Source organism: Populus alba, chromosome 7 (genome assembly GCF_005239225.2).
Source record: "Populus alba chromosome 7, ASM523922v2, whole genome shotgun sequence".
NCBI classification, from domain to species: domain Eukaryota; kingdom Viridiplantae; phylum Streptophyta; class Magnoliopsida; order Malpighiales; family Salicaceae; genus Populus; species Populus alba.
In genome coordinates this window covers 46,677-58,864 of record NC_133290.1, presented here as the reverse complement: position 1 = coordinate 58,864, position 12,188 = coordinate 46,677, and the positions used below count along the sequence as shown (strand labels likewise).

Below are 12,188 nucleotides of genomic sequence, written 5' to 3'. Positions count from 1 at the left end.
GTTTTGTTGTCTTCTAATTTTCTTAGGGGGACTTAATGTGCTTTTACGGTGGTGGTTTTGAAAAAATAAATAGGTTTAAATATAGGTATAAATTGTAGTTTTTTCTTAACTAGGGTTCAAGATAGTTTTTAGTGGAATTCATGTAAAACCACATGGTTATTTTATTAATCAAACAAGATTGAATCTGTGATTGGGATAAAATGTAACCCCAACCACATAAACAAGCAAGCTTTGAATCTGCTAGTAAAGCTTGCCTGTCTTTAAATGGAAGGTCCACATAACCAGGCAAGGAAATCCACTTTAAAAAAATATTTGTTCTTTTGCTGGTAAATAAATGAAACACCTCTTCTCCCTTTTGAGTTGGTTTGAAGACGATGATTGCTGCCTGGCCTTTCCTGTCCTGCTGTCAAGGAAAAATCTAAATAGATACTCATAATCTTCGAAAAAAGAAAAATAACCACCTGTGTGAAGAAGGGGCAGATGGAGTATGCTTCGAGAACTAAAACGAAACTTAAACGTGACCCCCATTTTGAAGCCACGTCCATTCGGACAAAGATTGATTCATGCAGATCTGTGAAGGATAAAACGCTGTATCAAACGTAGCTGAAAAAGTTGACCCTGTCATGTTTCATTTATTCTGGTTGAGTCAAATAGTTTGTAGATTGATATATAGGTCATCCGAGTTCGAACAAGTTAATATTCAAACCAGTTCGGATAAAACTTGATATGCACTGAGTTTAATAAATATTGCAACGAGTGCATAATTGAAAAAATCAGCACACGAAACAAAGTCATCTAGAGAGGATTTTGCTCACAATATAACAATATATGATAAATTTCCAGCTATAAACGAATAGACAGCGCCCGCCATCTAATGCATAAGATCACAGGAAAATGCAAGACAAAAAAAATTAAAAAAAATAGCCTGCATTTCTATGAAGATTAAAGTTGGAACGATAATAACACTACTACAAGTTAAATCCACAGGTCAATGATCCTGAATTTCTTTGATCGTTCACAAATATATATAGGCTCACGGCTGTTTCAGACAATATTAACCTACTATGATCACTCTTGGAGGTTCCAAGCTACATTTTTCTTCTCCGGTATATAACCTACTATGATCAGTCTCAATTCCTAACTTCACAAATCTAGTCTAACCATAAAAACCCTAGATATGTTAAGAACTCTTCTTCTTCTTACCCCATAAAGAAATTCTTGATATTTTTTCTCCATATTCTCTTATCTATAAAGATGTCCAACGACAATATTATTCAAACTATGTCATCCAATGAACTTCTTGACACAAATTCTGATCAAATTCAGGGTTACGTCTTCCAACCTAATGACTTGCTCCTCCACTTGATTGTTATAGGACTACTGGACTATCCACTAGAAAGATAAAAAATCATCAAGCATGAATTCTTGATGTCCTGTAGCCGATTAACCTCCGATCAGCCCTCGACATCAGCCCTCATATCGGAATTGCTTTCTCGTGTTAGTATCGTGACAGTCATTGAAGATCAAAGGGATGGTTTAGCAGATCATGACATCTTCAAGCGAGCCTTTTCGTGGCCTAGTGACGCACAGGATATGTGTTTGTTCGCATATTAATTTATATCATCATAAGTGCATTGTGTTAGTGGTTCCTGGAGAGTAATCTCTGCCATAGTTGCACTTGATCAATATAATTCCTATTTCCCTTCTCAAACATCACAAAACCTGGTCTGTTTGCAATTATAGCTATGTAATAATGTAATGGGAAAATACTACCGTGATTTTTTTTGCACTTTGTTGATGCGATTAGGGCATGGGGTTGAAGGAGACGAATGGAGTTTCTATCGTTCTTAAGCGACAGGAGATGTTAGTTGCTTGGGAAGTGCCTCCTCGTGATTGATAGCTCTTAATATAGATTGAGCTCCAAGAGGTAATTAACCCTGGTCAGGTAGGGTTTGAAGGTTTGCTTAGGGATGAAGATGGTTCCTGGAATGCGGGTTTCGTAGGCAAGCTATGGTTGAATTGTGGGCTGTGGTTTAGAAGGGTTGGATTTTGCTTAGAGGAAGGGTTTCCGCAAGGTATTGATTCAATATCAGATTCCCAGGCTAAATATTGCTTTTCTTGGATAAAATGAAAATTAAATTCATATAATTATATAATATATAGCCAGCTAGGAGAAAGGTTAATTTCCCCAGCCAACGAGCAGCTGGGGACAAAACCCGGCCCTAGTGACTTGGCGTTGAAGGCTCTTTGCTCAATAGATAAAAAGTTACTCTCATGCATAAAAGGGCTCTTGCTCAAACTTGTCAGCAGAATCAATCTTTGATCATGGCAAGGACCTGCTCGGCACAGATGCACTTGTTAGTATTTTAAAATTTCGTCTTATAATTTAATTATTAGATTAAAATAGTTTTTTTAATATCATATTATAATTTTAATAACTAAGTGATTGCAACTATAAATCTTATTATTTTTATTTATTTGATAAAAATCAAACATAAAATAATATAAATCTATATAAATTTTAAATTTAAAAGACTTTCACTTAAAAGGGATATGATAGATAATAATATAAATCATATTTTGAATCTTCATCTAACAACTTAAATTATTGGGTTAAGATAATTATTTGATACTCTTGCTAACATGGGAATAGTTGGTTTTTGATGGAAATCTATTTAGTAATTTTTTATTTTTTTTCATAGATATTAATTAGTTTTTAATGATTAATTAATCATTACTAGATTTAACAATGTTATTAAGAGAAATTTTTTTCGATATATATTTACATTAGCAGTCTGTTGATATGTTTATATGTTTGCTACTAACAGATTCATAAACAAAAATAATTCATTGAAAAAACTCTTTATCATTATTTTATGGATTGTCGATGAGTACATAGGTAATAAATGATTGATAGGCCATTGCAAAATTTAGTTATGTATTTGATATTATAATGTATGATATTTTTAAAAATATTGTTTTACTTTAAAATTTATTAAATTTTTATTCTTATGTTTGACATAATATGTTAAAATTATTAAAAAAAATTAAAATAAATATTAATTTGTCTAAATCTAGGGAGTTAAAAGAAAGTCAATACATATATTAAACATATTTTCTTGTAATTTAGAAATATTATCATTTTTTATTATTGTGTAATTTATTATTATTTTTCATGAATTTTATTGTTCTTATCCGATTTTTGACTACTGATAAGCGGCTGCCGCCAGGTCCATGCAGTTGTTTCAAACAGCTGGTGAAATATAGCCACGTAAGCATCCAGATCAGATTTAGAACATCCGGTCAGACCTCGTCTCTTTCACTTCAAAAAGTACAGCCAGTAAAACTAGCATTGGCTAACTACATATCAGTCCTCCAACTCCAATTTTATTTTTATATCAGTTCCTGAACTAGAAACTCTCTTGATTTCATCACCCAACTAGCAATAACTTAACTATCAATTGGATTCTTATTTAAATTTACGGATTTTATTTGCATGCACATGCCAATCAATTGTCATATAGTTTTTTTACATTTTTACATGAAATATTTTTTCTTAAACTTTGTTTGATGAATGTTTTATTATTTACTTCTTTTATTTATATTTAATTTCAAATAAAAACTCATTTTTTTATATAATAAAATTTCTAGATAAATCAACTTATTTGATAGTCAAATTGAGATATATAACAAATAATATTAGCGGTTACTATACTAAAACATAACCTCAAATATCTTAATTATTATGTTATTGAAATTATGTTTAGTTAGTGTTTTAAAACAAAAAGATAAAAGATAAAACATGTTTTGTTAAAGAAATAAAAACTAAAAACTAAAATAAATATATTTATAAAATTATTTTAAATTGAATTTTTGTACTGTCCCTTTATATATATATATAGCGCAACCAAACGACTACATAATCATCATTTTGATCATTTACTCCTAAATTGACTGATGCATTCACGATAAATATCGTATCGCAAGCTTACTTCTTCGAATTCAATTCAATGTAGTTAGGGCATAAAGTTGTAAATTTTATAGTTTTAGGGGACTATTTTGTAGCTACCCCAAAGTGTTGTTTTTTTTTTTTTTTTGAGGAAAAAAAACAAAAAGGTTGAAGAAACAAGAAGCAAGAACAAAACGCATCGACTCTCTCTTTCTCGTTAACGCAGAGCAGAAGATTTAGCACGGCGAAAGCCAGCCACGCCTGAGAGAGAAGAAACCCAATAATCGTTAAAAAAAAATATCTTTCTGCTTCGTTTCCTTTTCGTATCCTCTGCTTTACTAAACGACACGTCGTTTTTACCTCCCTCTATACCCTTTCTTCTGCATATATTATTGGTAGATTTTGAGAGGTTCGATTTTGTTTGGGAATGGCAACGGAGACATCAAAAGACGAATTATTGCAGCTAATCAAGCGATTTAGTGCTTATTTAACCGTCAAGATTTCAAATCTCTTCTCTTTTAATACCCTGGTTGGTCTTTCAATCCCTTTTTTTTCTTTTTCTTTTTTTCCAGTTTTTGGCTTCGATCTGATTGGGATTTTTTTCTTCTGATTAATGGGTTTTCAGGGTTTAGTATATTTGTAAATGTAACTGAAATCGTGGGATGTGGTTTGATTGTTGAAAATATTGATAATTAATGGCGTGTGATTTAGGGTAATTTAATTAATTCTTGGTTTAAGTATGGTAAAGATTGAAGCTTTTGGTTGTTGTAGGGGTGGAGTTTTGTTGAATTTAATTTTTTTTTCTTGCTTAAAAAGGTTTTTTTTTCTTTTTCTTTTTCTTTTTTGTTCAATTGTTTCTAATTAGTTGATTGCTTTAATTTGTAATTCTTTTTATTTTTTCTTTTTTCTTTTGTTGGGATTTTTTTTTTCTATTCTCATTTGTTCTTCCTTTTGAGATAATGTTGAAGATTTAAGGATGTTATTGTGAAAATTTTATTTGAAGTATTGAAATTTCATCAAATGTGTATTAACATAGAGATTATTTCTTATTTTAAGAAATTAGAAAATTAAAAGAATAGTTTTATTTGTGGTATTGAAGTACTCACACGGGATATATTTGGTATCAGGATTCACGATCAGTTGGGGCTGTTGCGGGGCTTGCTGTTGCGATAGTCTTTACATGGAGGTTGTTGAGGTCAAATAGTGGACCTCAAAGAAGGCAACCGAAACGGCAAGCTTCTACGACTAGTAGTTCTGTTGTGACTACTCAACCCAACGCGGTGTCACTACCTTCTGGGGGTGTTTGTTCATCTTCCGAGGATTTGAGAGTGCAAAATGTTGTTGATGAGTTCTTTCAACCAGTAAAAGTAAGAAACCGATTGTTAAATTATGTTTTTTTTTTTTATGTAGACTTTTGTTTATTCTTATTAATGCTTTTCCTTTTGCTTTTCAGCCAACTTTGGCGCAAATTGTTAGGCAAAAATTGAGCGAAGGAAGAAAGGTAAATCCAATCTTAGAACACTAAGCATTATTATGACTGTGCTCTCCCTTTGTTAGCTCCTTTGTTTTCATATCTCATTAAAATTGTTTTGGAAAGTTTTATTTGTCCAGTCTATGTGCAGTGACATCCATGCACTTTTTTTATTTGTGTTAAGTATCCTCTCATTTAGATCACGGGTGGGCTTTTAATTTCCTATATAAAAGAAGTTCCTTTAACAAAACATAAATTGTGACTTTCTCAGCTATGAGCCATAGCCAAAATGCAAATTCCTAGATCTTATATGAACAACTTTGTTGTAGGTATTTGAGTTTGATTCCTTGCATCTATATGCCATTTGCCTCAAGTTATCTTCCAGCACTTGTTAGTAGTATTTTTTCATGCTTCTTGAACTTTTCATTACATGTTTTGTTGCTATAAATGCCCATGCATGTAAATTTTTTGTATGGATTCTCTCTCAATTCTGGTCCAGTTTTCAATTGTTTACTTCTAATACATGCTGTAAGTTTTAGGATTGCTAGTTATAATGCAACAAGAAGACAAATTGAGTTGTCTAATAAAGAAAAGCCATATCCCTCAAGGTTTCATGCTTTGATGACTTGTTTCGTGTAGGTCACATGTCGTTTGTTTGAAGTAATCCTTGAGGAAAGCAGTCCAGAGGAGCTTCAGATTGTGAGCCAAGCAACTGTGAGGTCCTCTGTGCTGGAAGTGCTGTTAGAAATCACAAAATTTTGTGATCTTTATCTCATGGAAAGAGTTCTTGATGATGAGAGCGAAGTACGTACAAACTTCTTCGAGAACAGTATTTTATCATCATTTCTCATTTATTGTAAAACATCATTATTTTTGTTGATATTTGTGTTTCTTGGTACTAGCGAGCAGGGTTTTATTTGCACAGTTTACATGCCCTTGTACACGTGACTAGCATGTGGTTGTCATTAAGTCTAAATTTTTCTAACACAGATTTGATGAGACTTAATATTTCTGACTTAGTTATTATGAAGTTGGATGTTTCAGTTGGGTTAGTTCTCCTAAACTTATCTGTGTGGCTATATCAGCATGGTTGAAGTTATTTTCTGTAATGTTCTGTATGTTTTTGCTCCATCTTATTTGATTTATATATTTCTTCGAGTTGAGTCAAACATTCAATTTGGATAGTCTTCAACTTTAATCTTTTTTTTTTTTTATGGTTTATCATTGATCTATATTTAGTTTCCTATTGGCTCTATTTGTCCTAAATTACTGTATATAATTTTAGATTTGGTGGAAAATAATTGCAAAGAAATTTTAAGGTACCTGTTAATGATATAGATGTTATCCAGAAATGAGATGCCCCTGTTACTTCTATGACTGTTAGATGTACTTTAACCTGATCTATGCTCCTGTATTACATTATTCACATTCTTTTTCATCTCATTAACTTATAACAGTTTACTATTCTAATTTGAGGATGCATACTAGTTGACCAACTCAGTGTTTGCCTTCGATCAATGTTATTTTGCTTTTGCAATTGTCAGTTATTTATGGAATAAATGGTTTCCGCCGTGAATTACATTGTGAACTATTTTCCGCAGCAAAAGATTCTTGCAGCTTTGGAAAATGCAGGAGTTTTCACTTCTGGTGGTTTGGTCAAAGACAAGGTAATTAGAAATGCTTTCAGAATAATATGGTTTCTATGGTAGCTAATGAGTGAAATTCCCTCTTGTGGAATTGTTACATGTGCAATACAGTTGTTTCGTACTGGCTATTACATCATAACATTTTTTCTGGTATGTATTAGGTGTCTGTTTCCTGGCATTCTCTTATATAAGTTGAAGTTCAACTTATTTATGATTTTTCATAGCATATTAAGACAGCATGCATGGTTATGTTGGCTGCAAGAATCCTACCGAATCTTTTATGCAGGGAGTAGGGAAGAGGTTGAATTTCATGAAATTATGCTTTTTTTACTCCTGATAAAGTTCGAGGACTCATCAACTTTCCAAGATCACCTAAGAAAGAGTGTGGCTAATAAGCTCTAATAATATGACAAATGTCCCTTCTATATCTATAACATTTCATACTCTAGCCAATATTTGATAATCATTAATATGAAGCTGGCCTTGCTCAACTAGCCAACAAGGATGGAATTATGGTGGTGTAAAAATACGTGGAGAATTTGTCATGTCTGGAAGGTATTCATTTATATTTATTTGTTTATTGATATAATCTGGACACACTTTGGGGCACCCCTGGTACATTGTAATCCAATTCGTAACACCTTCATGAATACATGGTGAATGCTGTTTTATTTCTACCTGTGTTCAAAATATAACGCCTGACTATTCTGCTGAGTTTTTAATATTACCATTTGACGTTTTTTTTTTTCCATCTTTTAATTTTGTCTTTTGTTCTGTTTGTCTTAATTTCTGAAAAATGCATCTGCAGGTTCTCTTTTGTAGCACAGAAACTGGACGGTCATCTTTTGTTCGACAACTAGAGCCAGATTGGCATATTGACACTAATCCTGAAATCCTTTTTCAGTTAGCCGTATGCTTCCTTCAAATGCCACGTTTTGAATTCGTTTTTGAAATATTTTTTATTAAACACCATCTGAGTTCCTTTTTTTTTTTTTTTTTTTTGTTGTGGCAGAGATTTATCAAATATCAGCTTCATGTTTCTCCAACTAGAATTGAACGGACGGCTGCAAATGTGTTCAGTTCTCCATCCTTGGAACAGTTCTTCGGATGCATATGATGTATCGACCCATAAAACTTGAAAATATAATTTATATGTCAAAATAGTTTGTTCTTTCTGTTCCAACTGATTACAGCTAAACGTTTTTCAGGCAACCTTTCCTAGTTGCCGGTCTTATGATGAAGGGCTGCCATGCCATGTATTCCACCGCTATTTCAAGCTCAAAGCTTTGTTTGTTTGAAATTTTTTGCACAAGGCTGGCCACATTTGAACTCTCCCAACTGGATATTTCACATATGGATATCAATCAAGAACGTTATATAAAACTCTTGGACTCCTGAATCTTGAGTAGTAGATTCAACAAACAGTCAATATTTCACGATTAAGGATGTAGTTTGTAGTAGAGGTCCCGTTATGTATCGTATTAATAATTGCTCTAAAGAGCAAAATCTCTCTTTAACATGGCTTTTTCCTACACCTATGAATTCTATTCGAAAGTGGAAGAATCCCTGTTTTTATTTTTATTTTTTTATGTCTTACAATATCAAGGATATTCAGGTGTTCGCTTGCGATTCCCTTGCCTCATGGCCATTTGTTCCTCAGTGAGATCAATGAAAATAATTTTCATTTATTCAATCGAGAGAGATGCACTAAACAAAATTAAATTACATGTAATATTAGTTGTGCTGAATAATTCAATCGGTTGTATACTTTTTCATGCCTCATCTTTTAATCATTACATGTTACATGGACATTTTAGCCAAAATGGCTCCATAACCTCGAGTATTATTGCGCTTGTCACCTTAAGAAAACACCCCATCACAATCATGTGAGGTAAACATCAGCTAGGAATTGGATAGATTTATCACAACATGCAAGCTCCTTTTTCTGGAGGTGTCTGTATCAGCAAGCTAAGTCAAATTGATAGAATTCTCCAGATTCTGCAAGTTCCATTAATTGACTTCTTACCAATTGTTAAGCATTTGCATGTGTATGGTTGGGATATTTGATATTCAAAGCTTTGAAAGTTGAAATTGACTGGTTTGAAGTCTTCATCCTCTCCTTGGAGATCAAGTCAGGAAGGCAATTTGCCCTAAGTTATTCTCTTCTTTTCCCACACATAGCTCTCTGGTTGGGCCATATAATCCGAAATCTGAGCAATGGAGAGGCGGAGGAAAATTAAGCAGATAATCTTTGACCTCAGAACCAAGGGCCGAACCAGCTGTTTGAGCTTCAAGCATGTCAAGAACCAGAAATTGAAGAAACAAGAACGTAGTTCATGATAAAGTGCCCAACGTTACAAGAATTACTAAGCCAAGGAAAAGAAAATGTAGACATAGCAACTCAGGTCAGACCATTCCTTGAGGGGGTGAAGAACTTTGAGTATCTTCAACTGATAACTCTGTAACATCATCAACAGCATTGGAGACGATGGCCCTTTCAATTCTCTGTGACGCACCATTTATCATCATCTCTCTCTCCAAGTGCGAGCAATAGCTCTCAAAGACTCGAGAACTGACCATAACCCCAAAATCCAAGAGGAAAAGGAATTCCATTTCAAGCCTGTTCAATTCTGCATTGCTCACTCCTCCAACCCGTGCATAGAATGCGTTGTTATAGTGCCTGTAATATTGCAGCTTACACAACAGACATGATTACATGACTTATCAAAGGCACTCATCATTTTCAAATATTGAATTTTGTCACAGCATTTAGTAAATGTAATAAATCTAGTGGTGGAAGTGCCAATATAGGTGTAGAAATGATCGGATTCTTCCAACTCTATTTATATAAGCAATTTTTTATAAAAAAAAAAAAAACGAAAAACTGAGCATTTAAGAGAATTATTATCAATTCAGCTAATATCATTTGTAGTCAACATTATTCAAAAGTTTTTCCTTTTCTTTAAAAAACAAAAGAAAAGGAAAGAAAATCAAAGCCTTCAACGATAAACTTTTCAACCTAAATACTTAAGTTGTTAAGTTATAAGATAATATTCAAATACTTGATTGTTTGATCATGAAAATAGACTCTTAATCATTCTAACAAAAATTTGGATTAAAAACGAATTCTTAATTTGAATCTCGAAAATAGTAAGATGGAATTTAGAAATTAAAAGAAGTTAGTATCAAATCTATCGAGCAGGCCTTTATTTCAAGAAGAAAAAAGAAGAAGTGGATATAACAAGGAATCATGCTTAGAGAACAAACACACAAGAACATAGAGAGATTTAGTTCATTGAAAGAGAGAATACTCACACATCATCGAGCATCTTAGAAGCAACCATGACACTTGTAACAAGCAGCCTATGTACATTCAGTGAAATCACAAGAGAGTCGGGATGCTTATGTGTCAGCCTGTCTATATAAACATATCCGACCACAAAACACGACGGGCTACAGCTTGTGTACTTGTAAAGTCTCTCCAAGTACTTTACTATGCTTATGTTAGGAGCCCTCACACCGTGGAACACATTCAAGCTCTTCCCAACCCTAGCCAAACCAGAGCTCACCCCATCTAGCTTTTTATCCATGTCATCCACAAGCTTGTCATTTCTAGCCACCAGCTTCTCTATCACATGAGATAATATGGTTAGGACTCTTGGTGTTATTGACTCAGACGGGCTCGGCTCTGACTGCCGGCTGAGGTTGCTGGTGAGGTCGCCAGAGCCCAACATTTGAAGAGAGTTGTTGGAGCATTTTTGGGGGGTTTATCTAGTCTGTGAGTTGGGGGGTTGTCGACACGTGGACGTTGACGACACGTCCAGTGCGAGGTGATGGGATTTGGTGAAGTAGAAGAGATGGAGGTATCTGAGGAATGAATGGTGGGATGTGGGGATGTAGCTGGTGTGGATTGGGTGGTAGGGTAAAGGGGTCCCGAGGTGGATGACAGGGAACGAAGATGGACCTTACATGGACAATAACGATTCATGAAACAAGTGGCTCACCTTGCCTGGCCTTTAAACAGAAAGCACAAGTAAGTTAGACTGTCACGAGCAAATCCCCTTTGTCTACCTGCAATGATGGCTTACCAGAATCTCGGGCTACGAAGCGGACGATTCTTTATAAAAAAAAACTCAACAAAAATTTCAGATTCCGGAAAAAAAAAAAATTGTCATTGTAATTAAGCATGAAAAAATATCTTTTTTGAATTTTTTTTTCATAAACATTATTTTTTCTATCGATATATTTTTTATTTGTCTAAGCCTTCACAATGTTTTAAATGAAATTTTCTTTTTTATTTTAAAAAACTAAAAATAAAAAATAAAAAATAAAAATTATAATAAAATTATTTTATAAATTTATCTAGACTTTCTAATAATAAAAAACCTCGAGTTTTTATAAACAATCTATTCTATGTTATTATTATGGATATTATTTTGATATTTTTAAATTAAATATTTTAATGTAAAATAAAAAACCTATTAATATATATATTTTTATATTCAAAAAAAAATTGTGTTTTTTCAATTTAAAATAAAAAAATTCTTTTTATTTAAATACTTTAATTTAAAAAAATAAGATAATATCTTTTTAATGTGGATAAAAAATATTTTAAAATAATTTTTTGAACTTCATTATTTACTAAATATATAACCTAAATTCACATAAATTGTTTTTTTATTTGAGATATTAAAATCTCAAAAAAAAAAAAAAAAATTTTTCCGGATTGAACTAGGATACACGACTCCTTAATCGAGTTAATTTTATACCATGTTTAATAACAATATCAAATAATTAAGAAAATATATTAAGATACTTTATTGTTCATATAAATAATATATGTGAAAAAATACCTTTAGTACACCCTAATTCTTTTAATGTTGTACGTTAATTAGCTAGTCAGTTCTAATCCAGGAACCAACCTGAAAAGTTCCTGAAAAAAACCCTATGCCCCTAATTCTTTTAGTGATGCAGGTTTCTTTTAGTATACCCTAATTCTTTTAGTGATGCAGGTTAATTAGCTAGTCATATCTACTCCAGGAACTAACCCGAAAAAATACTTTTGACACCAATCACCAAATCACTGAGTCAATTATTTTTATGTTTTTATTAAAACATGACA

The 12,188-nt window shown here is 32.7% G+C and overlaps 2 protein-coding genes across 3 annotated transcripts; one reads left to right on the top strand and one right to left on the bottom strand.

The window, feature by feature from the left end:
- Positions 1–4,120: 4,120 nt before the first annotated feature.
- Positions 4,121–8,647, top strand: LOC118052792 (peroxisome biogenesis protein 22). 2 transcript variants are annotated; one of them, XM_035063862.2, is made up of 8 exons: positions 4,121–4,478; positions 5,077–5,316; positions 5,403–5,450; positions 6,060–6,224; positions 7,022–7,087; positions 7,875–7,976; positions 8,079–8,184; positions 8,275–8,647. In XM_035063862.2, exons 1-7 carry the CDS (start codon positions 4,377–4,379, stop codon positions 8,181–8,183), a joined length of 828 nt encoding a protein of 275 aa, XP_034919753.1. In that variant the 5' UTR covers positions 4,121–4,376; the 3' UTR covers position 8,184; positions 8,275–8,647. The 2 variants fall into 2 exon arrangements, with proteins under 2 accessions (XP_034919753.1, XP_034919744.1); XM_035063853.2 differs by having other exon boundaries at positions 8,079–8,647.
- A 732-nt stretch (positions 8,648–9,379) lies between these two features.
- On the bottom strand, positions 9,380–11,156 carry LOC118052803 (cyclin-U1-1). Its single transcript, XM_035063874.2, has 2 exons — positions 10,382–11,156; positions 9,380–9,746 (listed from the first exon to the last, which is right to left on the bottom strand). The coding sequence occupies exons 1-2, from the start codon at positions 10,798–10,800 to the stop codon at positions 9,473–9,475; spliced, it is 693 nt and encodes a 230-aa protein (XP_034919765.1). The 5' UTR covers positions 10,801–11,156; the 3' UTR covers positions 9,380–9,472.
- Between the last annotated feature and the right edge of the window lie 1,032 nt (positions 11,157–12,188).

Coding starts and splice junctions, on each gene's coding strand:
- LOC118052792 (XM_035063862.2), top strand. CDS start 4,377: ATGGCAACGGAGACATCAAAAGACGAATTATTGCAGCTAATCAAGCGA. Junction 6,225..7,021: donor TTCTTGATGATGAGAGCGAA/GTACGTACAAAC, acceptor TATTTTCCGCAG/CAAAAGATTCTTGCAGCTTT. Junction 7,977..8,078: donor AAATCCTTTTTCAGTTAGCC/GTATGCTTCCTT, acceptor TTGTTGTGGCAG/AGATTTATCAAATATCAGCT.
- LOC118052803 (XM_035063874.2), bottom strand. CDS start 10,800: ATGTTGGGCTCTGGCGACCTCACCAGCAACCTCAGCCGGCAGTCAGAG. Junction 9,747..10,381: donor TCTAAGATGCTCGATGATGT/GTGAGTATTCTC, acceptor GCAATATTACAG/GCACTATAACAACGCATTCT.